Raw genomic sequence first — 27,809 nt, forward strand, 5'->3', positions numbered from 1 at the left:
AAAACACCAAAATAACATCCGTAACCACGAATCAAACACCAAAATACATGAAAATTACAATGAAACTCAAGATTCGTTAAATTCAAAACCAAGCGTCTGATTCTTACAAAACCAACTCGGAATGACACCAAACTTTGCAGACAAGTTTCAAAAGACAAAACATACCTATTCCAACTCCCGAAACCAAAATCCGAAACCGATAGCCATAAAGTTAACCTACAATAAACTTAAGAAACTTCTAAACCTTCAAATTGCCAACTTTCGGCAAAGCAAGCTAAATCAACTTAGGAACATCCGAATCCAATTTTGCGCATACGCCTGAGTCTGAAATTACCATACGAACCTATTGGAACCATCAAAATATCATTTCGTGGTCGATTTCACAAAAGTCAAACCTCGGTCAACATTTTTAACTTAAGCTTCTAAACTGAAAACTAATTGATACAATTCAAACCAAAACCTTTTCGAAATGAAATCAACCATCCCCGCAAGTCATAAAACATCAAGTACACATACGGGAAGCTTGAAAAGGGGGAAACAATACTCAAATACACAAAACGACCGACCGTACACCATTTATATTTGAAAGGAACATAATGGTGTCAATACAAACCACCACAAGAGTGTGCATGGTATTGGAGGAAAATATGTGATATCAAGACCAAGTTTGCGCCTGGATTTTATCATAATGGATAGCATCATCAAAGCAGCCAGTATACCGTGAAGAAGGGATATGAGTAGAGGAGAGAAAAGTTGGATCAATGGCCTTACAAAAGATGGATATAGAATAAAAACAATGTTGCTAAATATAGTTTTATATGTTAGTTAGTCATGCGACAAAGAATGCTCACACTAGATAGGCTGAATATGTCACTACAAGCAATTGAGGATACGACGACATTTATTTAGTGACTATTGAAATAAATGTCGGAAAAAAAGATGTTTTTGACATTTATGACAAAATATCGTAAAAACTACGACATTTGATATAAATTGTCATAGAAATAATGACATTTGATACTAAATATCGTAAAAAAATGACATTTTATACGAAATGTCGTCGGAACAATGACATTTTTTGAAGAAATGTCGTAAAAAGTACGACATTTGCTACAAAATATCGTAAAAACTAGACATTTGATACAAAATGTCGTAAAAAAGATGACATTTGGTACAAAATGTCATAAAAATGACATTTGATGCAAAATTTAGTAAAGATACGACACTTATATCAAATGTTGTAAAAACATTTTGATACAACTGACAAAAAATAAAATCATACTTTAAATGTCATATTATTTGTCGGTAGTTACGAACATTTACATATACTATTGAAAATTTCTCTAATTTTTCGAAGTTTAAATCATTCTTTGTCTAAAAAGATCATCCTTTATATTTAATATTTAATTAGTGATAATTACCTATAACATAGACGATTTCTCTCTCCCTCCGGGATAAGGGTAAGGTCTGCGTACACTCTACCCTCCCCATACCCTACTTGTGGGATCATATTGGTTTGTGTTTTGTTGTTGTTGTTGTTGTTGTTGTTGTTGTTGTTGTATAAACGATTTCTCTTATTGTTGATTAATATTTTAAAAGGTTAATTCGTCTAGGACTAGCTCCTGGCTAAGCATTTGCAACGGCTCAAGTGTAGGGCTTAATTTGTGAGGCTTATATCCCAAACATATGGTTATGCGCCCTAAACACGCCGATCGCTCAGCGTTCGAGGCTCACTCAACAATTACTAGGTAAATCATATGTTAAAATTTCTAATTAATAGTGTTGACCCTCAAAATACATTAACAATTGAATGATCTTATCTCAAATAACGAGTCATAGTATTGCATATTTACTAAGTGAGAATATCGTGAGGGTGAATATCATTTGAACATTTTTTCTGAATATATATATAGCCGAACTTTATATCTTCACTCGCTATAATTGGGTTTTTTTCTTAGTTTTTTTATCTCCCAAAATTATTACGAGACTTTTATTATTTTACTATTTAAAAGTAATTTTATATTTATTTATGAAGGAGTAATATTTTGAATTATAATATTAATAAAGTTTATTGATTATTTACTTTTAGGAAGGTAACTAAATTTGTAGTTTGATAATAATATATAACCTTTAGCCTTTTAGGGAAGTAATAAAATGTGTTTTTTGATAATAATTTTAACACTATTGCATTATTTATACTTGTAAAACTGTTAGATATTTTGATTTTTTAAGAGTTTGCTTAATCCTTTGATTTTTTTAAACTTTTAATGTACTTTCTATCTTTTTATTTTCTTTTCGATTTCTTAAACTAAAAATATAAAGATTCACGAAGCTTACAACTCACCTGATATTAAATAAAATTTCCATGTCGTATCACGTTAAAATATTGTGCCTATTTAAAACTTTTTATTAAAATATCAATGTTTAGTAAAAATATATATATTATTATTACTACTACTTACTAGATGTTGGATTTATTTAAAGATGAAATATTTAAAATAAAACAAAAATATTGATAGAACCAAGGAACCCACCATTGACCACAATTTAAAACATAAGTGAAATTAGCCGTACTCCAAGCCTTAGAAGTCCTCAGTACCTATCCGCTCTTTTTTCAATCTAAATCTCGAATCGGGTTTGGCACAAAATCTCAAATTGGGTTTGGCCAGAATTTCTACAAGGAGCTATGTATGGAGAGTATTGGAGATTTAGAAGGAAAAGATTTTGGCGGTAAGAATTTTGCTTCCCTCCTCTCAATTCTAAAAAATACAGTTTCCTTCCTTAGTTAGAATTCTTCAAAAAACCTAATATTTTACATTTGGCTGTGCTATAATAGATACTTGGAGAAGAAAAAAGTTATATCACCCAGGTTTTTGCTACTGAGATTTCACAAAGCTTATTTTCTACAAAGTCAAGGTACCAGTTTAGTTGACAAATTTCTTTTTTTTTTCTTAGTTGTTTGGATTTGGGTTAACAGATTTCTTTCTTTTTCTTAATTTTTCGGATTTGGGTTAAACATTTTCTTTCTTTTTCTTAGTTGTTCGGATTTTTTTTGAAGAATGTTAATCTTTTTAACCCGATAAAGGAAGAGAGTCCCGTAGGTTGTTTGGCCAACATAGAAATAGTATATTGATTTAAATATAAAAGAACAGATAAATAATAAAGAACACAATAGACCTAGATTTTTATAGGCAACTCTAACTTATTTGGGGATGAGACATAGTTTGACGAATTGATGGATGGAAGAAAGTTCGTTTTTTTGGGGCAGTTCTTTAATTTGTTTTGCTTTATTCATATCTCTAATATGAGATTTTTGTGTTCTAAAAATACTTAGTAGGTTTCCTCTTTCCTAGTTGTTTAGAAGTTTGCTTGCAAAGTGTTTGTAATACTTAAACTTTATGTATAGAAACAATGGTACTATTTGAAAAGATTGGATTAGTATGATGTCATTTACTAGTTCAATCTAAAATAGAGCTAAATCAAGTTCAATCAAACATCAATTTGATACTTGTTTTTTAAAAGTTATATTTACTCAAGATGTCAATTATGGTATTCTATAGCTTGATTTTGCTTTGTCATGATAAAATATTATATATTGTGGCAATAGAGTGAAATAGTTTGTAAGATTCATTTTTGAAAAAAACTAAAGAAACTAGATATGTTTTTTTTCCATGCCTTGAATGAACACATTTGTATAGTCATTAGTAAAGTGTATAAATTAAAATAAATATTTGTATTCTGCGATATACTCTTTGTAGTTTCTATCTATAATTAATCTCTTTTAGTTGATTATTTTGCTATATATATAGGTTATTCTTAATGGATAAGAGTTGGATAAACATATCGAATAGGAATGATCCTTTATATGAGAATGGAGCCAAAAAGTTTCTTTATTTTGCCTCATTAGATAGGCCTAATGCATTTGAAATCTTGTGTCCATGTCGAAAGTGTCGTAATATGAAATTTATCCCGAAAGAGTTGATTGTTGAACATATTGTGGTTGATGGATTTCTACCTAGTTACGTTAATTGGATTTTTTCATGGTGAGACATTATCTTCATGAATGCCTGTGGATAGATTAGATAGAGGTGATGAGATAAAAGACTTGGTGCATGATGCTTTTGGAGTTCCTCCTATTAGTGACTTTATTAATACGGACACTCGTGGTGATAGTTTTGGTGGGTCAAATCAACATAATGTGGGATTTGATAAGAAAACAGAGAAGTTTTTTAACTTATTGAAGGAAGCTGAGCGTGAATTATATCCCGGAAGCAAATATTCACTTCTTTCTTTTCTTGTTCGTCTATTACATTTAAAGTGTCTCAATTGGTAGAGTAACAATTCATTTTCCATGCTATTAGAGTTGTTAAAAGATGTGTTTCCTGAAGGTGAAATGTCACTTAAGTCCTTTAATGATGCAAAAAAAATTATTAAAGATTTAGGATTCGAATACAAAAAAATAAATGAGTGTCCAAATGATTGTATGATCTATTGGAGTGAGACAAAAGATCGAACTGATTGTAAGTTTTGTAAAGCTCCAAGATACAAATAATTTGTAGGTGAATCTAGAAGTTTGGAAACCTCAAAAATTCCAGCAAAGGTGTTTAGATACTTTCCATTGATACAGAGGCTTCAAAGATTATTTATGTCATCTAAAACATCTACTGATATGAGATGGCATGCAGAAGGTCGCACTAAAGACGGGGTAATGTGGCATCCTGCTGATAGTATTGCTTGGAGAAAATTTGATGAATCGCATCAAGATTTTTCTCAAGATCCTCAAAATGTTAGACTTGGATTGGCTTCAGATGGATTTAATCCATTCAAGTCTATGTCTATCTCACATAGTACATGGCCAGTTGTCTTGGTTTCATATAACTTGCCACCATGGTTGTGCATAAAGCAACCATACATGATATTATCAATGATTATTGATGGCCCTCATGCACCGGGCAATGATACTGATGTCTATCTACGACCGTTAATTGATGAGTTAAAAGAATTGTGGGTTGGTGTTGACACTTATGATGCATCAAAGAATCATATGTTTCAAATGCGTACTTCATTGCTTTGGACAGTCAGTGATTTTCCAGCACTAGGTAACTTATCAGGATATGGTGTGAAAACTAGATATGCTTGTCCATGTTGTCTGAACAAGACTAAATTTCTGAGATTGAAATATGGGCGAAAATATTGTTTCATGTCGCGCATGCGATGGTTACCCCATGGGCACAAGTTTCGAAAAGATAAAGTTTAGTTTGATTATTTTAAGGAGTTAGAGGCAGCACCTAAATGTTTGTCATTTATTGAAGTTCTTAAGCAATTGAAAGGTATTAAAAATAAATTCGGAAAATGTCCATCGATCAAATCCCAGAAAAGAAAATGGAAGAATTCTGATCATGTTGATGATGCCATGTTGCAATATTTATGGAAGAAAAAGAGCATATTTTTTGAGTTAGACTACTGAAAAGATAATATGATTCGTCATAATCTTGACACAATGCATATTGAAAAGAATGTATTTGACAATATATTTTGGACATTACTAAATATTGACGGGAAAGGAAAAGACAATCTGAATTCTCGTTTGGATTTACAAGAGATGGGGATTCGAAAGGCGTTGCACCCTAAACAAAGAGCTAATGGCAAATACTATCTACCTCCGGCATGTTTCACCTTAAGCAATGCACAAAAAGATATGCTCTTACAAGTTTTAAGAGATGTGAAAGTACCGGATGGATATGCTTCAAATATATCATGTTGTGTTGATCTTAAGCAACGCACTGTGCATGGATTGAAGAGTCATGACTGCCATATTTTAATGCAACAACTCCTTCGTATTGCTTTGCGAGGCCTCCTTCCCATGAATGTCCTTAAGCCAATTATCGAATTAAGTAACTTTTTTAGGGGCATTTGTTCAATAGTTATGAATATAGGTGAATTAGAAAAGCTCCAAGATCGAGTTGCAATAACTCTTTGTCATTTGGAGAGAATATTTCCTCCATCTTTTTTTGATATCATGGAACATCTAGCCATCCATTTAGCTGAAGAGGCAAAGATTGGTGGACCTCCACAATACCGTTCGATGTGGGCATTTGAAAGGTACCATTTCGTTATTCTTATTTACAGTACTTATGAAGTATTATATTGAACTATAATATTATTTATTATTTTAGGTACTTGCTTACTCTTAAAAATTATGTGAGGAGTAGAAGCCATCCAAAAGGTTCAATTGCAGAGGGATATTGGATAGAAGAGTGCATGACATTCTGCTCAAGATATTTACATGATATGAAAACAAAATTAAATGGACCTTTAAGAAATTATGATTTGTATAATGAGATTCCAAATCAATAGGCTCGTCAATCAACTAAAATTGACGGGTTTACGCTTGATGACATTACCCATGCCCAAGCACACAGATATATTTTATTTAATTCTGCTACCACAACTCCATATCGCGAGTAAGTATCAATAATATTCTGCTTTATAATTAATTATTATGTTATAATATTTATAATTTCTTCATTAAGTTTTTATGTGTTTTACTTTTGCAGTGAGCATATAAAAGAAATCAAGAAGCAAAATCCTCGTCTATCGAGACATGATGTGGATCAGATTCACAATGAAAATTTTCACATATGGTTTAGAAAATATGTAATTATGAACCAGCTAAAATGCATTTACACACACACACACACTATATAGAATATCATTTTATAATTAGTTCTTGCTTATTTATAATTGATAGGTTGAGAAGATACATATGGCAGGTGAGCAAATACCAAAAGAAATTCAAAATCTAATTATTGGCCCATCAAAGCAAGCAAAAAGGATGAGCGGATACATAAGTAATGGAGTTAGATACCTAAAAAAGCCTCGTGATGCAAAGCTAAAAATACAAAATAGTGGTTATGGTAAAGGCTGCCACTCAGAGCTATGCAAGCGCAAGAGACAGAAATCCCATATTAGTAGAAGTCACCTTTTATGAAATTCTCACGGACATAATTGAGTTGTATTATACCGCAAACCTCAAGTTTATTCTATTTAGATGTGAATGGGTAGACAATAACAAGGGGCTTATTGTGGACGATGATTATGGATTTACTCTTGTTAATTTTTCTCATCTACTCTACAAAAGGCAGCACCCGTCAAATGAACCTTTCATCTTTGCTTCTCAAGCTCAACAGGTGTTTTATGTCTATCATCCAATGGCAAAAGAATGGCAGATTGTAGTTGAAATTAAACCAAGAGGTTTTTGTAATTTAGGTGAAAACAAACTAGCAAATGAGCATATGGAATAGCACATGGAATTGTGGCCAGAACAACAGCTGGATGATACTATATTTGAAAATGAAGAGGATATTGAATGGGTTAGAGAAGGTGTGCGGGAATAGAAATTGACCCACTTACTTTGGAAAGTAATGAGACATATGATGAAGAAGACGACATATCTTAGTTACTTTTATTATTTTTGTCATTATTTTAGTAAAGATTGTTATTGAACATATATAGATCATCGTGTTGGGGATTTCTTACTATGCGTTTTAGTTGTTTAAATCTCGTATGTGCATGTGTCTTTTTGTTTGGCTTGTTAGTTTGATATTATTTTATACTTTTGGATAGTAGAAAATATTTTTTAATTTTGCAGGAACTATAGTATTTGAGCAAATTTATTGTGATGGCAAGAAAAAGACAGAGAACTTCCAGTCAAGAAATGCTTCTGCCTGATTTTTCGGAGTAACAAGAAGAACAAATGGGAGGTGCGGCAATGCCTCAACCACCTCAAAACTGGCCACAAAATGAAGTACAAGCTATCCGATCTGGTAAATCAAGAAATGATTCACATGAAATAGAAAATTCCCTAGGTACTTATTATGTATAATATCTTATCTTTCTTGAATAGTTACACTTTGTATATTTGTACATTTTTTCATAAGAAACCTCTTTTTTATATTTGGTTATTACAGACTCTAGTGTTAGTGAAGAGCAATCTAAGCGACCTAGGGATCCTACTATGATGCACTCAGGATGGGGAAAAGATGGTGGCATTTTACATGTTGAGTTCAATGATCTTAGCCAAGCTATTAGGCCTGATGCAGCTAGATTGAGTTCAAAACTTGGTGTCATAGCACGAAATGGCATTTTAGCTCCCTTAAATCATAAAGATTGGAGGCTTGTGCCTAAACTGTACAAGAATAGGATATGGGCTCATATTAAGGTGCTTAAAAAAATAAAAAAAAATATTATATACTAAGATGCTTATTGATATTATGCTTTTATACATGTGTTATATGTTGATATTTGCAGGAAAATACTGATGCTACTGAGGATATGAGACGTATGTTGATGATATCGGTTGGATCTAAATGGAAAGAATGGAAGCATGAAGCAAAAATGATCGGTTATGAGCCATATAACAACGATATTGAACGCTTATCTAAATGTCCAGATAGGATAGAAGAAGACCAGTGGAATGCATTAGTTCATTATTGGAGCTCTAATGAAGCAAAGGTATTCTCCGAGTATCAAGCATCTTCTTCTCTTGCTCTTAGCACATGCTATTAGCGCATTCCGTATGCGGATCACACTTTTTCCTTTAAATATTTTTATGCTTTTCCTCTGTCATTCTTCTTACTTTTTATCTTTTTTCTTTTAAAAAAATTTGGTCATGAATTATCTCTAATATATAAAATTATGTGTAACTTTTCTAGGAAAAAAGCGAGAGGAACAAAAAAAGTCGAAGGAAGTTGAGTATGCCACACACATCAGGAAGAAAAAGTCATTCTCAAATTATAGATAATGTATGCCATGTTTGCTATAAGCTTTCTGCAATTTATATATCAATACTTATTTTCTTGAATATATTTGTAATTCATTTTTTACTATTTAAACAGATGACAAAGAAGAATGGTGTAAAACCAAGTCGTATCGAGGTGTTCAAAGAAACACGTACGAGAAAGAATAAACAACCAATAAATGAGATAGCTAATGAAACTATGGTAAATTCTCATTCTTTATGAATATAAAATTACTTTCTTTCCAATATAAAATTTTATTAACTTTTTATTGTTTTACCTTTTCTTTCCAAAAGAAAGAAATGGATGAACTTGCTAAGGTGTATCCTGAGTTAAATATCCCTGGAAGTGCTCCCAATGATGTGTATGCACAGGTTATGGGATCAGACACTCATGAAAATGTTCGAACTCTAGGAAAAGGAGCAGCTCCAAGTTTTGTTTATGGCCCTGCATATAAACGATCCCAGGCTGAGCAAAGAGAATTTGATAGAAGGGTTGAGATAGAAGTTGAAAAAGCTACCTCCGCCATAAGAATTGAGATGGAAGAAAAATTGTCTGAAGCAAATGAAAAAATAGAAGCGAAGGAGAAAAAGTTATTTGAAGCAAAATAAGAAATAAAAGAGATGGGAAAAAAATATTTGAAGCAACAAAGGATATGGAAGCAAAAATAGACGAGAAAGTAAAGTTGGGTATAGGTGCATATCTAAAGTCTTTGGGTATTACTATTGGCTCAAATAGGAAATTATTTGGTAATGAGCAGGTAAAAAATATTGTGCTCTTTAGCAAAAATTTATTGTTTTTAAGATAATCTTGTAATTTAGTTTTCTTTTAATTGTAGTAATCTTCCTCTTTTGTGATAGGTTTCTGATAACTCAATGGACGATCACCAACAATCACTATCACATGTTTCCGTTGTTCACACAAAGAAGGTGAGTTCGTAAGCTCATTTTAACTATATCTTTTTAACTATAAATTGTAAATTTATGTTATTATGGGTGTAGCCTTAGTTTATTGCTTTTACTTTCTGTTCGTGTCTAATTTCAACTTAAGAAAGTTATGTATATATTTTTTGGGTATGTACCTCACATGGGTTTCATGGATAGTTGCATTCCCATTTTAAAAAATCTTGGATTTGTAGCTTGTGCTATTTTGGGAAAATGTTAATTATAATCTTTTACGTGTCTACATTATATTGGAGTTATTGCCTAAGGGTTTAATTGTGCTGGTTGCACTTTAACCAGATTGGCTCCGATAATTTCAAAAGAAGAATGCTTTGTTTAAGCACACATAGTCGGTTTAAGTTATTGGTAAAAACTTTGCAGTGACCGAGTATTTTTCCTTCTCTTGCGTATGTGCATTTGATTGAAATTCAAGCTGTAATATACGTGGGTGGTCAGTGATAGTTGCTAAAGTTTGTGGCGCTGTGATGATCATACAGGCTAACAGTGGGCCCTAAGCCAGCAGGGGAAAATCAGAGTGGATTAGTTTTAATAGCCTGGGTTATCATCTTCATTGTTTCTCTCTAGCCAATTCCACATCATTTTTCCCTTTCTTCTCAACTGAATTATCTCTAACTTATTGACTCGGTGGTCTTTTGTAGGGACATGGGTTTGTCTCCCTCTTTCAAGTAACTTTTATTGATAGGGAGATTTTCTTTAGGACAATTCCATGTAATCCTGTGACCTAAAGAAGTTAATGCAACAATCAAATCTAAAAGGCGGTTTATGTTTGCCACATTTAGTTGCACAATTTGATTTATCTCTGCCATGGAAAAGAAAAATTACTTTACCAAGGGCTTAAGGATTAAGAAAATGTTGTATTGGATTATGTAAAAGTTATTTGCTTATATTTATGGTTGGAGTGCGGCTGATTGGTCGTATAAAATAGGTCACATTGTAAGTTTTTACAAGTTTATTTTTGCTCATATATATGATTCAGTTGTTCTTTATTCACGTAGAAGGTTGGATTATTTTTTAACATCATATGATGTTTGATTTATAAGTTATTTAGTTTCTTCTCTTGCATATTTCTTATAAGGTTCAGAATTCTAATGTCTGCTTTTTTTTTTTGGATATGTGGCTATTATGTGCTGCTTGAGTGTAAAATAATCTGAAGGGTATATTCTGATGTATGGTTCATTTCATCTAGCTAAATTGATCTCTTACTTAAGAGATAATTAGTGGGTAGTTTTACTTGGCATAAAAGTCAAATTTCCTTTATCTTATTTAGCGACCTTATCTTCCAAATGCAATTAATAGAAGTATCTTGAGTGATTTTGGAGCTGTCATTACTAATTGCTTTATAATTTCCTTTATCATATTGCTTTATAATATGTTTCATCTTGAGTGTTTCATATTAATAGAAATCACTCAAGATACTTCTGTTAAGATTTGTCCTGGCAGCAATTCTATTAATTGCATTTGGAATATATTAATTGCATTTGGAATATGTTAAGATCAAAACATAGTAATGACAGCTATAAAGTTTAAGATTTGTCCTGTTTTTTATATCTTGTATTCACAATTTTCTAAACTACCAGAGTAACCAATCTTATATTTCTTCACAGGTTAACATAATCAAGAAGACTGCAGTTAGTGAAGTTGGCACAAAGAAAAAGAAGTGGGTAAGTTTGAAAAAATTACAAGATTCTTGTTCTTCCTTTTCAAAGGGAGAAACCCTTCATGTTATAGTTTGCAAAACTTATAAAACATTCATTAGTTTTCAACTCACTATACCATTTACGGAAACTAATATTTCAAAATTCAACCCTCCTCTCCCACATCCCCCACATCCCCCACAACCAAAAAAATATCTTCAACTGCATTATAATATTAGATTATTTCAGTTGTTGTTGGGTTTGGGCCGTTGCGTTCACTTTGTTGGATTTTTTGCTTTATGTTGCCTGTTTCTTTCTCTCTTCAGCTGCTAGTATTACATTTATTATCAATTTGTTTCTCTTTTAGAACCTCAATCAGTTATTATTTTTCGTATTCCAATTGTTTTGGAGGAGGAAAGAATTCACTTTATTAAAAAGTTATAATTCTTTTTGTTTTTTTGCGACTTCTTGTGCAGCATTTTTGAAGGAAGTGATACATGTCAATTACTGGCAATGAAAAGCTTGACTTGTGGATAGTTGGTTTTATAAGATTTAGTCTAGAAGTTAAGGAAATTAATTCGAATTAGGAGTGATCTTAACGTACTTACACGCTGAAGTTACTATCTTTTATGATTTAGTTAGATTTGAGTTTTACGTGAGAACAAATTATTTGATTTGACATATCTATCTTGTACTAAGTATATTTTATACTGCTACTTTATTCTTTGGTTACAGTATTAAAAGATATTTTCTTTACATTTATTTCATGTTTGTTATAAAAGTTTGACATTTGTGAATGTAAATGATGATGAAACAAAACAGAACATTATTATTTACATTCTAAAAAATATGATACCTATATTAATTTAAATGTCAAACATTTAATGCGACATTTTGCTATATTGTAAAAGATATGTCACTAATTTTTTAAATGACATTCACGTAAAGTGGATACGACATTTTGTATATGTTGTGAATTTTCTTATTGACATTTACCGAAATGTCGGAAATTTTAATATGACATTTTGTGAAGATCATACGTAAATGTCGTATTTGTTTAGTAACATTAATGTAAATGTCGAAAATTTTAAGTGACGTTTCTCCTAGATGTCGTAAATTAAACGTCGTAACATTCTTACCGATATTTACCTAAATATCATAAATTAAATATCATAAATTTCTTATTGACATTTATCTAGATGTCGTAAAATAAGTGTCATAAATTTTTTATCGACATTGAAATTAACGATATTTGATGCAAATGTAAATTAAATGTCGGTAAATGAATTTGTGACATTTAAACAGCTTAGTACAACATTTATTCGTATCTCCACTTTCTTGTAGTGTGTTTGGCATTTGCCAAGAGAAAGCATGTCTATTATGTGGCATACAAGATGAATCACTGGAACACTTAGTCTTTGGATGCCATTTTTCAGAACATGCATTGAGGCAATACTTGAGTGGTTGGAAATAAGGGTGAGTCAAATTCACATACAGGGTATATGGAAGAAAATCAGTAGAAAATCAAGGGAAAAATAGTTTGAGCCTTTGTGATATCTGTTCTGGTAGCCATAGAATATGGGATTTGAAGATCCAGGAATTAATGAAGGATTGTGGCAGCACAAGGTACCATGGCCTTCCAAAGTATGGAGTACAATCAAAGATGAAAGTCACTGTAGGTTTGAAATGAGAATGCACAACAGACACAGTAGAAAACAAATAGGATGGATACAGAACTTGTACATATAGGTTTATAGAATAAATTAGAAAAATAGATTTAGAGACTCTTGTAGCTACTACCTGGGCAGATCTACGTGGTAGGGATGTCCAGGGGAGTTAGATAACGATTTTGTTCTGGTTTTGTAAGTTTTTGTTTTTCTGGTGATGATGAATAAAATTTTTCTTTCACCAAAAAAGACTTGACAATCATGTAACTAAGAAATATTAATATAAAATTCCATTATAGATAGCCAAATGCGTTCGAAGAACCAGCAAATACATGTAACCACTATAAAGAAATGGAATTCACTGATATATATCATTGATAAATGAACTTTGAGCCTAACTCAACTCCAAAAGCTAGCTTATAAGATGAGGATTGCCCAAAACCATATAAGGAGACTAAGGACCTCAAATCCCTCTGTGGGACAACTCAACACTTATAAGTTATAATGTTATAAGATTGTAACCTGAGCTAGCAGAATCAGAATTAATAGAGGTTAAATAACAAATATCTTAAAATTCAAACAAATTAAACTAGAAAGTCTTACATGTTACTAATAACTTGTGAATAACCATTGGTCAATTATACCAAGGACAGGAAAACGATTTAAGCCTTTGATTCAGTGGCAGAAGTCAAGGTTAATGGGCGAAAACCATGATCAAGACTGGCTTTATACGCTTTCTCAATATCAAACATCTTGTCCCCACACTCGTGCTCACTCCATCCTTCCAATGCATGTAAAATCCCAGCTATTCTCCATGCACTCATAACTCTTCTCGGAAGCCAATTCTAGCGTTACAACAAATATAGAACACAAATATTGATATATTAGAAGTATTCAAATATTGAACAACAATAAAGAAGACTACCAAAAAACGCTAGGTGATTTTCTTCTAATTTAATTTGTTTAAGTGCCCTTGGTGGGCAGAGTTGCACGATATCTGTGCTGGTGGGAGATGGTAAATAACTGGTGGAATAGTCGAGGTACGCGCATGCTAGCCCGGACACTATTGTTTTCAAAATATATAAATAAATAAAGGAGAGATCAAGTTTAAATTATTTCCTACCTCACAAGAGTCAACATTTTCAAGATGCTTGGGAGCGATCATGGCCGGGGTATGGAAGTAGAAGCAATCTTTGCGAGCTTTCCTTGGTGGGAATTGTGAGAATGGAATGAACAATGTTCCTTTTGGTGCCTTCAATTGTTGTTCTTCACTCAATCCATCCCCTACTAGCCATGTCTACAAAACAAGAGTTAAGTTAATTATGTATAAACATATTATTTCAGAGGTGAGGAGTCACCGCCGGACAAATTACCAATCTTGGCATGTTAGCTGAAGATTAGAGGCGGCAAAATCAACTCATACTTTAGTAATATGTCCAACTAAACTAAATTTAAATGACTAATTTGTTGACTGTTGATCCGACGGATTGACCTAGAAATGATCCATTAAGCTACTGGATCAACACAAATCATAGTATAACCAATCGGTAAAAATACAACCAAAATTCAAACGCACAAAATTAAATTTGAAGATTGAAGACAATGTAAAATCTGAAGAATTTAAGCTAAGGATTTGAGAAAAATGCATTAACCTTCACATTTTGTTTTATCAATAAGCAAAATAAAAAAAATGATGGGAGGTTGGTTCACGTAGAGACAGTTGGGTTATGACCCGATGACCGAAATTGAAATAATTGGGTCGTGGTCTGTCTTAACCCGCATATAGAAGTTTGACTCAACCCGCCTGTTTACCATCTCTAGTTATGGATGATCAAAGTATAAGATTGAAACAATGAATTTCATTGTTTTTTTGTTTATACATACCTTTGAAGTATAAGATATTGAAGTAGCCAGATTAGTTGCAGCCTCAGGGGTAAGCCTTGCTTTAAGCATGTTGTAATCATTCTCACACAATGTGATAACCTATAACAATAACAGCAATATATATATATTTGAAACGGAAGTTGTTGGAGAAAATTCACTATACAATTTAGTGACTGAATATTAATGATACCTGAATTCCATCTTTGCATAAAGCAAGGGCAATGAAATAAGCTACTTTTGATAAATGGCCACCAAGAACCACTTGAGTAGTTCCTTTAGGAATTGAGTTTAGAACCACAGCAACTGCTAGGCTACTTCCATCAACCAACTTCACTTTAAGTTCTGGATTCCTTTTTATGTATTGTTCACCATTCATATTTAGTAGCTCCTATCAAATTTCAATGTACAAATACATTAGCTCAAGTAACTCATCACTTTCTCTAGCCAATATTTAGTGAATTAGCTGCACATTATGGAATATCAGAGAATAGATTATTTTTTCTGGTTATAGACAATTGATAACAGCTAACAAAATTTGAAGTGCAAACAAGCATCATTTGAATGAGTTTAAGTTTTATCGCACTGGTGGATGGAAAATATTCAGGTCATTGATAAGGTAATTACATGTAAATCTTCATAATAAATATAAACTAATAACTTGATAAAAATGATAAGTAACCTGCTATCACATGTTAAATTTATTAATAGCGCACAAAAATCTATATAACTTAAATTCCATTTGAATCATTGACTTATTTTTTAACTTACCTGATTTAAAAGTCCTAGAGTCAAAACCTTTACGCCTTTCTGATCTGCTTCTTTGATGGCTTTCTCCATCAAATTGCTAATAGACTCTCTTTGCCATGGCATAAAGTACTGCAACAAAATCAAGGAAAAGGCAACAAATTACTTATCGAATTTATGGTATATATGTTTAAGACTACAAGTTTCAAATGTCTTTTATTCTTTCTTAAACTTTATGTTCAATTAAACTACGCTACATAAATGAAACAAAGGGAGTATGCAGTGCATATTCTTACTTGTACGCGATATTTTGGAACGATCCAAGTTTGCAATTTGAGATTCTTGAATATGTTTCTCTCAACAATAAATGCATGGCCATAAAACCATGTAAACATCGTAGACCACAAAGTGATTGGCCACATTACTGGAAAATACCATTTTGAGGTGTGAGGTTCTGAGGCCAAGGATGCAAATCCTAGGCGGAGATGGTAGATGGATTCTGCAGTTGTTAGATGTGTTAAATGCACCACATCAGGCGATTCGCCTACCCTCTCTAGTGATTTTTCATATAATGTATCTGAAGATTTGTCCAATGTGTTGTAAATATGGTCATACATTGGCATAAAAAGTGAGTAATTTGTTCTGAATTGAGTGTGATGCAGTGAGTGGTACCTGTGTCATCAAAGAATTGAAGTTAATTGAATTCATTCTGTGAAATTGTAAGAATTTTTTTGTGATTATTTACCTATCTAGCAAATCTTCAATAGAACCTTTTTTTTTGTTGGGATGGGTTAAAGTTTAAAGCAAAGTCCAATCTATGCTTTTTCTGGTTTAACTATCGGGTATCTAATATTCATTAGTCGAACTAATTAGGATTTGTGCCATGTAGGGTTCATTAAAGTAAGAATGCTTCCTGCCGGCGGAAGTTTCTCCATTCCTACTGCTCTAAATAGCTATGAGTAACAATTGTACCTTTAAATGTGTTCAACTCACATCTTGGGGTCCCATAACCGTGGAGAGAACGTAACGATCATGGAAATAACTCGGGAAAAGATTAAAACTTTTTGTACAGTACTAGTGTTTATCTTAAATTTCAAAATTTAGACAAGGTGGGTTGCTATGATGGTATGCACCCTCCACTTCCAACCAAGAGGTTGTGAGTTCGAGTCACCCCAAGAGCAAGGTGGGGAGTTCTTGGAGGGAAGGATGCCGAGTTTCTATTGGAAACAGCCTCTCTACCTCATGGTAGGGGTAAGGTATGCGTACACACTACCCTCCCCAGACCCCACTAGTGAGATTATACTGGGTTGTTGTTGTTGTTGTAATATATATGGAGTATTTTATTTTCTCATTCTCGGTTAGAGAAAAGAGAGCTCATTTGTTTGCACAAATAACATTAAATACTAGGCGTCAAATATTAACCAAGAGCATGCTACTTTTAAATTTTGAAAATTCTCATCACCATTGAACGGTAAGTTGAAAGGCATACAGAATTTCAATATCAAACTTCAAAAAAAAAAAAGAAATTCTTACAATCCAAATGATAAGGGATAAAATAAATGAGTATAACGCAGCTGGAAAGAATGTGTCGATATCACCTTATCCATGAATTTATGCACGACAAGCATTCATTAATTCATGAAGATAAGGTGGTATCAACAAGATAACAAATTCCTTCATTGTATTCTATATTCTATTATTTTTTCACCTTATCATTTGGACCACCATGAATGTATGTAAGGATTTGTTTTTTCATAATGTTGGTATTGAAATTTTGTATGATCAAATGAAAAGTATTTTTTTTAAGAGAACGTTGGATTGGTTTGGTTGGTTTTTGGGAGGTGATAGATAATTTTTTTGGGGGATGCTCTTTAGTGCATTTTTTAAAGTGGAATTAAGGTGGAAAGTTTCACAGTAGTAACCCAGCTCGCTAGTGATATTGTCCGCTCTGAATCTATGCCCTCACGGCCGATGTACGACTCTATCTAAAGTCCGGGGTATTACATACACCCCCTCTTATGGACTCAACATCCTAGACTCAACATTAAGGTTTGCCCCGCCTAAACTCTGATCCACCATCGGCAAGGCTGACAGAAGAGTGGCTCGGATACCATCTGTAGCAGCCCAACCCGCTAGTGATATTGTCCGCTCTGGGCCTAGGCCCTCATAGGTTTAAAATGCGCCACTAGGGTCTAAGTTTAATTAACTTATATACCCATCATCCCTCTTATTAACTTACCCATTATTTTGAATTGGACGAATAGTAGAAGCAAGATGTTAAAGATTTGTACTTAATTGGTCTTGATAAAAGTAAGATGGAAGGTTAAGACTTACGAGGGTGTATACATTAAGTACTTGAGAGGTGGAAAGACAGAGAAAATCCACTTAGGAATAAGTTCAAAGTTGCAGTGTCCCAAGTTGTTCATGAAATCAATGTAAGTGATGTAACCCCCAAGTGCCACTATTGAAGCAGTCCCAGTAAGTACTGCTGTGAGCATTGGGATGGCAAACAGCGCGAAATACGCTACATGCTCTGCAAATGGATGAATCACGGCTGCCAAAAAGAAGAATATTTATCAAACACATAGCTAACTAAATTACTACAAGTAATATGATTTGCATTTTAGATATCTACAGTAACAAGTTTAAAGATTTTTATACTATGAAGTTTAATATGTATTAGCAGGTTCAATGACGCACGTAGGCATGATTTTTCTTAAGCGTGCCAATACTTAAATAAATTAATAAATGAATAAATCACTATAATGACAAGCGATAACTCTGAATGCAGGCTGCTAATGTAAAATTGGGCAAACCAACGATCAAGCACACTTATAAAGCGGCAAATGCATTAGCAAAAGAAGGAGCCAAGAAAAAGGTTTTTGGAAGGCCAGCAATGCTGATAGTTCCTCCTGTGTATATTATTGACGTTTTTTGGACAGACATTCTAGGAACTACAAATCAAAGACTAATTTTAACTTGTAATAATACTAGCACTGAAGCTTTGGTTTGGTGTTCTATTTTGACTGGGGATACCATGTAAAATATGTTCTGTTGTTGCATCATATAGATTCAATCCATTTGGTGGGGTGCAGTTTTAGCTGGAAATTAAAGTTGGCAACCTATGATGGCTAGCTAGCTAGCAGGCAGGTCTTACTACTTAATAACGGTCATCTTAAAATATTGAGGCGAATTGAGTAATTTAAATTTAATGAGTTTAACATCCAGGTTCTTACTGTTAAATCCACAACATTTTTAAAATTACATGTTCAACGTTTAATATTTTCCTAAAAAAAAATATGATTATTTATGTGTATACACACGCTGTGTCGAAAATACTTGTTTGGTTGAACCCATTAATTATATACTACATCCATATCATTGGTTATCACCTTTAGTCTTAGGATCTTATAACTTCTGGCACTAACAATGCATAACAATTTACACCATTAGATTAACACGATCTATTGCAATGGATAATTAACCTAATTTAGTAATTTAGAAAATAAAGTAAATAACCTAGTATAATGAGTTAAAATGCATTGAAAATGTAAACATATATTATTTCGTTCCACTATCGATGTATATAAGTTAAATATATTTTCAGTTAATAGATGAAACAGAAGTAGGAAATGGGAGATGGCTTACAAGTTATGGGCTCTGTGACAATAGAGGAATGGTGATGAGAGTGATAGCGAGAGTAAAGGAAATGATGGTGCAAAGATCTGTGAAGCCAATAATAGAGAAATTCCACAGGACCAATATGAATCAAAGCTGTCAAAATTATCCCATCAGTCCTCCAAAATGGAATATGATGAGACTGCTCCAACTTCATATATCCATAATAGAATAAGAGACCATTAAATATGATCTGATCATCCCTGCAAACATAAGATCGATAAACATGAATCATATTCTTTGCACTTCAATTTGCATTTAGATTTTCTTTTTTTGGAGCCCAATTCCCACTCCTTTTGAGCTTGGTCCAAAAATAGCATTGTCGTTAAGGAGTTCAATTGAATCCCTTTTAGACGAAAAGTTATATTATCAAAATAGATAAAAGAATATTTTGTATACATATAAAATGTATCCACTCCTTGGCATATGAAAAAAATATAGTGTAATGGCAAATATGAGCAAAAATTGATTTAAGTCGTAAGTTCAAAATCCTTTTTTTTGGGGGGGGGGGAGCGGGGGGGAGGGAGGGATGATATGATTGAGAATCAAATCTTCACTAATAAGGTAAAAGTTTAGAGGTACCTAACCAACTGAGCTACTATGATTTCTCATAAGTTCAAATCTTAGGTATTTATCATTTATGCATTTTCTAAAAACACTTTGTTAATAGTTTTGATTCCGCTGCATTTAAAATAAAAATAAAAATAACACTGCAAGCTGTATGTAGAAGATATGTTTCTCTATAACAAGGTCTAGGTATGCCCCTGCCAATATTTTAGGGGGATACTCCTAAACTGTTAGATCATAAATTTCATGTTCAAAAAAGTCTTATAAAATAATAATATAAAATATATGTATGATCGTGTATAATTAATGTATAATCTATATATATACCCGCTAAAATAGTAAATAATGAATTTGATTGGCTATGTGCAAAAAATCCCATTTAATTATACACCGCTAGATTAGATCTTCCTTCTTACTGGCGGAAGGAGGCCAAAATGACGTACCACCCATTCATAAATGTTAACAACTGAATAGTGGGATCTAACCCGTAAAAATAGGGCCATCGTATCCAAGTATTTATGATAAAATAAAACATAGAAAATAATTGTAGACATTGCCGCTGACATTATCAAGAACTGTACATAGAAAAAATAATTAATTTTTTTTTAAAAAAATAAAATAAATATATATATATTTTTTATTTTTTTATTTTCATGCATGTCAGGAGGAGGGCGGATCCAACTCCCTTCTATTTCTTAGTCTCTCTATTTCTCCAAGTTCCTACTTAGATTTGAGACATTTGTCAAAATTAAATATTAATGGATGAGATTTACTTGAATAAAATAAAACCCTAACCATAATTAAAGTACTTAATTCCTTCTTTTATTCATTCCCAAATAATACAATTATAGCTACACATTATTTAAGATTCCTTCTTTCTCTCTTGCAGTAATTTTCTTTCCAATCAATTCTAGCAGAGTTTTCTTTCGTAGTATTCATATGCATGTCTAAATGAATCAAATTTTATCCGAAGGTTTATTGGTACAAATGAAGGAGAAACATCCATATGTTAATTTTGAGATGTGACCACAAATCTACCATTGAAAAGTAGAAAGTAAGATACATGGTTCTGTTACGAATAAAGTTTAATTTTTCGGTTAAAATTAGATTGAGTTTTTAAATAATTATTTCAAAGTTTTTTTTAAAGGATAGTGAACTCCAGAATAATGAAAAGAAAATTGTGAAATGAAAAGGTAAATTTACTACGGAAGATTGCAACTTAAATTTTTAAAAGGATTGACATGGTAAAAAATTTTGGGGATAACTTTTTGGTGCCAGAAATGGATTTTGTAGGAGGGAATATCAAAATTTCTGAAAATTATATATGGAATATCTATTATTTAACCATAGTTAATGCCTTGTTTTAGTTAATTAAATCTAGACCATTAATTTTAAAATGGTATAGGTGTCTCCTGTCCAAGTAATAACTTAAAAAAATAATAAAAAATAAGGAGGAGTCAAATCCGAGGAGGGCCAGGGAGATTTTCTTTTTGTTTTATACCGCGTCCTTCCATTCTGTGGGGTTAGGGATAGGGAGTGTGGGTAAAGCAGAGAGGGACAGCGACAGATGCAATAATAGTTCGAACCGAGTATAATTTATTATTACTAGAGTATCAAATAATACTAAATTACGTGCTACTAATTGTAAAAGTGTAATAAATCAAATGGTGAGAATATAAATATTTAAATCCCGAATCCGCTTTTAAAAAAGGTGTTGGTGCTTACCAATTTCTTTCTCTGTCAACTTGGTCAAATTCAATGCTCTTATCAACAATTCGATTATCTCCTTTGGCAGTTCTGTAACGAGATATGGATATCCATATTTGATTGTGAATCATTCTTGAGAGTAGAAATGGGAATATAATAAACTTTACAATATCCTTCTGCTTTTCATCTTTGCTCAAGAAGAATGAGTGTATGCTATGAGCCACGAATGGTGCCAAAACCACATACTTCAGTCAGAAAAAATAAAAAGCTGTTAGGGGTATGAAAAATTATATTAATTACATACATAATTCATGCTAGCATTTACTTTCCGAAAAGAATTGAAAAGAAGAAACAAGTTAGAATAGAGTCACAAAATTGAAAATGACAAAACATTGTATCACGTGTTAAGTATGAGACAAACCCGATAGAGCCTTAGATATTTTCTAACACAAAGCATAAATATATGGAGTATATGAAATAACACTCAAATAATTTTAAATTTTAAATTCATAATTTTAAAAGTTCAATAAATTTAATGAAAAGAATGTAAAAGTTGAACTTATCAAATTTGAATTATGAATCGCCCCCTACACTAATATATCTCTATTTATTTGTTTGATGCATTGAAGGAACATATTTTCCTCACAGAAGAGGAGGAGAAGAAGGAGGAGATTCATTAGCAACAACAATCCACTAAAATTCCACCAGCAAGATCTGGGGAGGATAGAGTGTACGCAGACCTTACCCCTACCCGGAGTAGGAGATTCATTAGCATAAATGTAATTATGCTCTAATATAATAAAAAGAAAAAACATACAGGACTTTAAGAAAAACTATGAAAAATGAATCAATATGATTAGTATACCTTGAAATTGCCAAGCCATGTCCATGGCCATTCAGTGAGAATGCCTGGTTTAGATGCCATGGATTTTTGTTTTGGTTTTGCTAGCTTATCTTGTAAAGTAAGTAAGTAGTACAACTTCTTTCAGCTAGCTAGCTTTTTTCGCCTTCTGTCCTCTAATTGGGCTGCATTTTATAGATCCCTAAAAATGGAGCTGATGCCAGCATATTCAATATTTTACACTGTCTCAAAATTCTTTACTTATCACAAACCGCCATGTGTCCCCATCACATCACTTTTTTTCTCTAAAAAATTCAACACCCGGTGTTTATACTATTAAAATAATTTAACTTGATCTTAAAGTTAAATTATTTGGTTTAAAGTAACCATCAGGTAAATTTCTTTTTACTACCGCATCTTCACTTGCCTGTGAACCAAACCAAGTTAATTTAGATATACTCTCTCCATTTTATTTTGTATCTTAGTTTGATTATGCATGAAATTTAAGAATATGAAGACATTTTTTTTTTATTTTGGAATCTTAAATTAAACGTGCATATAGTAATATACTGAAGGTATTCTTTGAATATTATGGTCTAAACATGCCATTGCATTCCTATAAGGGACGATGTGTCAATAAGGTTAAATAAAAAATACTAGAATTAAAAACTTATATAAAAAATTAACATTCTTTTTTCAACAAACTAAGTAGTAAACAAAAAACTAATTAAGACACATAAATAAACTGAAACATGAAGAATAATTGAAGGCACACACATTAAAAAATTGGTAATTAATATGGCTAAATGGTAAAATGTTATGTTGAAAACATATGTGATGAATAGATTGATTAAATACAAATATCAGGTGCAGTGATTTCTTTTTCACCTAAAAGTATTGATCAACGGATTCAACATTGGTGGTCTTCGAACTTTATTACTGTAAGAGCTACATCACGTTGCAGCCGCTACTCCATTAATTTAAAGATAGACTAGACCCATGAGGTTCAACATAAGTAATTAATGTGTCACACCTAACAAGTATTCGAGCAATATTATGTGTTCCAGCACACATAATAGTTGGATATAATGTATGTTATTAGTTATATAAAGTGCGAGAAATCAACAACCCGAGCTACTAATATTATGGCTCACTTCAACCTGCAATAAGAGGAAAACGTCCTACTTTCAAATATGTTTTTTTAACTTTAATTTCAAATACTTTTTTTTATACTTGGATTAGATATTGTTCAAACACCTACTAAATATTTCAAATCTTCTTAATACACTAGAGAGAGAAAAAAAGGATATGCAAATTATCTTGAATTCCTCGTAGAGGAAGAGCTGATGCTACTGGAATATTGCAAACACGGTCATAACTTTTGCAAGTTAAAATGATAAAAGAAAACTATCTTTTGTAATGCCGAGTTAAGTTGACGAAATGTCTAAGCATCACCAAAAGTTACCAATATAAAGTGTACTTTAACCTTCTAGATATTTCAATGGAAGTGCCACCGGTGATGTTGGATTGCAACTCGTATTTGTTCAACTCGTTTTCCATCTGGCTCGACTCGCCCATTCGTCTCCATTATTTCTCTCTTACAATAATAATAATGACTACGACTCAATTTTAAAGTCTGTTGGCCAAACATCTTGTTTACCCTAAAAAATGGATAACAATTAAATTTATATGTGGTTTAAGGATATATGGATTAATTCAATACGAATGATTAATGACGTTAGATTAAACAAATGAAAGACGTAATAAATGGCCAAACCAATGATAAGAGTGATTCCGAGCTCAGTTGGTGACTCAATGAGGAACCCGCCCTCGATTCCGAGCTTGCACTTGTGAAGAACTTAAGAACAAAAGTAAGAACTTTGAACGACAAAGAGAATGGAAATAGATTTCCTTGGTATTCGTGTTACAATGATTCCTTGAACATTAAGTTTTCCACTTTATATAGTAGGAGAGTTTTAACCTAAGTACAATTCTAAGAAAGGCAAAAATCTCCTGTTTCGCTAATCACTGATTTTCTGCCGATACGGGCCGAGATTCACGCCGCGATATCCGGATGGGCACGGACATCACGACCCTTTGTTAGTCATGTGCAGTTGTTTGGTAATACTCTCCGAAGTCTTGATCCCCGAACCGGACCCGGAGGACATGGCCCTGATACCCCCGAGGGCAGGTATTTTGCCCGAGCCCCGATATGAGGGGCTCCTTGCTCTGACTTCAATTCATTACGGTCACATTCTTGCTCTGTTTGTTTCACCGGGAAATCGGGGTGTTCAGTGGGCTCGGTTTTACCCGTATACAGATAGTCCCCTCGTTTCTCAAAGAGTAAGCTTGCCGAAACGATGGGAAACGATAGATGACTCTGATTCCTTCCTTCATACATTACGACAAGGGAGTCGAAACGTCCCACCAGTCGCGTCGTTCTGATTTCGGACACATATCGCTCACCGGTAGGTTGCCCCCGAATGCGAAGCGTCGGCTGTTTCCCTATAAAAGCTTCCTCCTTTTGTCCTTTTTCTACTTTCCGACCAAATCACTACCTTCGAGCTTTCCAACCATCATCAAACCTTCTTCATATCTTCATCCTTGTTCTTCAATTTCCATAGCAATCTCCATATTTCTGCCCAGATTTTCTTCAAATCTTCATACTCTGTTCTTCATCTTCAAAACCCGTTTCTCCAAAACTTTGTGTTCTTTCCTCAAATTTTCAAACACTCATCCAGATAACAATGGCCAAAATATCGAAAACAGTTCCTCAACAAGTTGCCTCTTCATCTTCTCAATCGGCCTTTGGTACTGAACCGGTTTCCCCTGAGGTGGTTGCCTTCGAAACGGCTCCCCCCGTTGCGGCTGCTAAGGAACCGGCCGCCGAGATTCCCTTGTCGGCGTTCATTCTCGGGGGCTGCTCAATTGCAGATGACTTTAAAGTCGAGAATCCCTCGTGCAAACATGACCGGGGTGAAGGAGTCTCGAGGTACATATATTCTGTGAGTGAAGATGTTCCTCCCACAGTTCGTAAGGACTGCAATTAAGAAGGCAAGAACGTAGTAGTCCCCGGGCCCAAGGATACCGTCACTACCCACGTGGAGGGGTACTTAAGTGTTTACACTTATCCCTTCACACTGGGCCCGATAGACCCGATCGTCCTAGACTTTTGCAAGAGGTACAAGGTGTGCCTCAGGAAAATCTACCCATCATTGTGGAGGATCGTGACCCTCCTCCGCTACATCGTGAACAAGACTGAATCTTGTCGGTTCACGATCGACTACCAGCTTTGATTATACAGTCCCCGGATATTCTGAGCGGGACTAATCAAGCTTACTCGTCGGGCCACCAAGGCCCCCTTTTCGAGTATCGACGAAGACCAAGATCGGGGGTGGTAAGGACGCTTTTTCCGAGTCAAGACCGAGGATTTGATCCCCCAGAATACATGCCATTCTTGACGAGCACAAAACACAACACAAAATTATTGCTCACTAGTCAAAGATAGTATAGTTTAACTATCGTCTCCGCATGGATTGGATTTAAACAATGTTCGAATAATCTTCAATTGATTACTATCCAGAAAAATTAATACTTGATTTGATGACTATCACTACGATTAACTACTAAAAATTAAGCAAGTAACAGTTGATCACATAAGACAGCAGATGAGCAACGAAGAAATATCAATGAGAGAAATAAGGGTATTTGACTAGATAGGTGCAAGATAATTGACTCGGGATCGAATTCTTGAGTTAATTCACTCAATAATACTGTTGGTTCTCACGAATTCAACAGATAATTAGATTACACTTGAAGTTAGTGTTCCTCTTTCGATTAAACGTTAATTTCAATAATTAATCTAATTGAAGCACGGTAAATAATTGCAACAATAAAATGATAGTTATGATCTAAAGGGTAACTTCTCACGAATATTTCCCTATTTTCTAGCTTGATTGACAATTCAAGAGGCTCTTTCGATTACCTATATGAATCACGAATTTAAAGTAGAGCATAAGATGTAAAGCAATTCAATACAGTGCTCCTCTTTTGATTAAGCAAAATAAGAAATAACTCCACAATACAAATTAAAACTCCATCAATTAATTGTGACAATTATCAAGAATCGAATCCCTAATCAAGTTATCAAAACACTGTATCTGCCAACACCCTAATAGAAATTACTCCATAACAATGGAGTAATACATTTCAAATAAGTTTAAGAACAAAGAAAACATCAAAGCTACTGATTTTGATACCAACTCCTGTATTGCACCGATTGCAGGTTGTATTATTGATGAATTCTTGAGTTTTATTGCTTTTGTTGGTTCTCCTATCTTTTGTAGGTCAAAAATCCCTTCAAAATCGTGTTTTTGGTGTATTTTATACCGTGTAGAAATAAGCCAAGACAAAACTACCCTTTCCTAGCCGAACTTGGAGATCACTCTGACAAATTTGCACAGCCGCGCCGCGCCCCGAACCGCTCCTTGCGGCGCGCTAGTGAGGAAATCCATAGAGCTCGCATTTTTCTTGTCAGGCACTTTTGCACTGCCGCGCCACGCCCCATGCGGCGCGGTAGTAGCTTTTTCTTAGAGTAAATTCATGTGTTCACTTTTTGATATCCGGACTTGGTCCTCGACCCCCGAACGTGATCCCAACCTAATTTCTTGGGCTTCTACTCAGACTTCAAAGTTCTAACTTGTTTGATTTCGCTCCAAATTATCTAAATAGCTCAGAGTCATTTCCTACAAGGCATAAAATACATAATAAGTATAATTCACTATCATTTAAGCTCAAACACACGTCAAATGTAATAATTAGAGTGAAATACTACGGCTAAAACACGGGTTTCTAGCCTACCATCCACACCTCACACTTAGATTGTTGCTCGTCCTCGAGCAATCAAACTGCACTTCCCCTAGGGACGACCTTTTCATTAAACAAAATCCCTAACACATCATGCCAAGAATGCTTAAAATAAACTAAGCACCCTATCATAACATCCTTACCTCAGGACTCGACTCAAAAGCGCCACGCATTTTTCACAACATGTCCACTTACTCTAACACAGAGGTCAAAGACTTTACCTTACCTTCACAAGTCATGTGCCTTCACACAAACAATAGAGAATAGTTCCATATACAATAAAGTTCAAGAGCAGTTAGGACTCAAGGTAGAAAGAATTCACTCACTCTCAGGAATTAAATTCATGCGCCATAGAAGACGTACCATATGTTTGCCCATAGTGTAATACTCTACTAATTTAGCTCATTCAGTCAAGGATCAAGTACGACTTTAATTGGTTGTAATGTAGGTTGTGGGTCGGG

General features: G+C 33.6%; 1 protein-coding gene and 1 pseudogene across 1 annotated transcript; one reads left to right on the forward strand and one right to left on the reverse strand.

The window, feature by feature from the left end:
- The first annotated feature begins 7,307 nt into the window (after nt 1-7,307).
- LOC107774628 (uncharacterized) lies at nt 7,308-11,879 on the forward strand (annotated as a pseudogene).
- A 1,526-nt stretch (nt 11,880-13,405) lies between these two features.
- Nucleotides 13,406-22,672, reverse strand: LOC107774629 (very-long-chain aldehyde decarbonylase CER1). Its single transcript, XM_016594223.2, has 10 exons — nt 22,507-22,672; nt 21,660-21,886; nt 19,338-19,570; nt 18,024-18,243; nt 15,986-16,361; nt 15,714-15,821; nt 15,136-15,333; nt 14,946-15,044; nt 14,185-14,358; nt 13,406-13,906 (listed from the first exon to the last, which is right to left on the reverse strand). Exons 1-10 carry the CDS (start codon nt 22,564-22,566, stop codon nt 13,724-13,726), a joined length of 1,878 nt encoding a protein of 625 aa, XP_016449709.2. The 5' UTR covers nt 22,567-22,672; the 3' UTR covers nt 13,406-13,723.
- Nucleotides 22,673-27,809: the final 5,137 nt, after the last annotated feature.

This window comes from Nicotiana tabacum, chromosome 23 (genome assembly GCF_000715075.1).
Source record: "Nicotiana tabacum cultivar K326 chromosome 23, ASM71507v2, whole genome shotgun sequence".
Taxonomy (NCBI): Eukaryota; Viridiplantae; Streptophyta; class Magnoliopsida; order Solanales; family Solanaceae; genus Nicotiana; species Nicotiana tabacum.

Excerpts from the sequence above, each read along its gene's own strand:
- LOC107774629 (XM_016594223.2), bottom strand. The coding sequence starts at position 22,566 with ATGGCATCTAAACCAGGCATTCTCACTGAATGGCCATGGACATGGCTT. Across the intron at positions 14,359-14,945 it reads CAATATCTTATACTTCAAAG|ACATGGCTAGTAGGGGATGG; the intron begins GTATGTATAAAC and ends CTTGTTTTGTAG. Across the intron at positions 13,907-14,184 it reads AAAATGTTGACTCTTGTGAG|AATTGGCTTCCGAGAAGAGT; the intron begins GTAGGAAATAAT and ends TTGTAACGCTAG.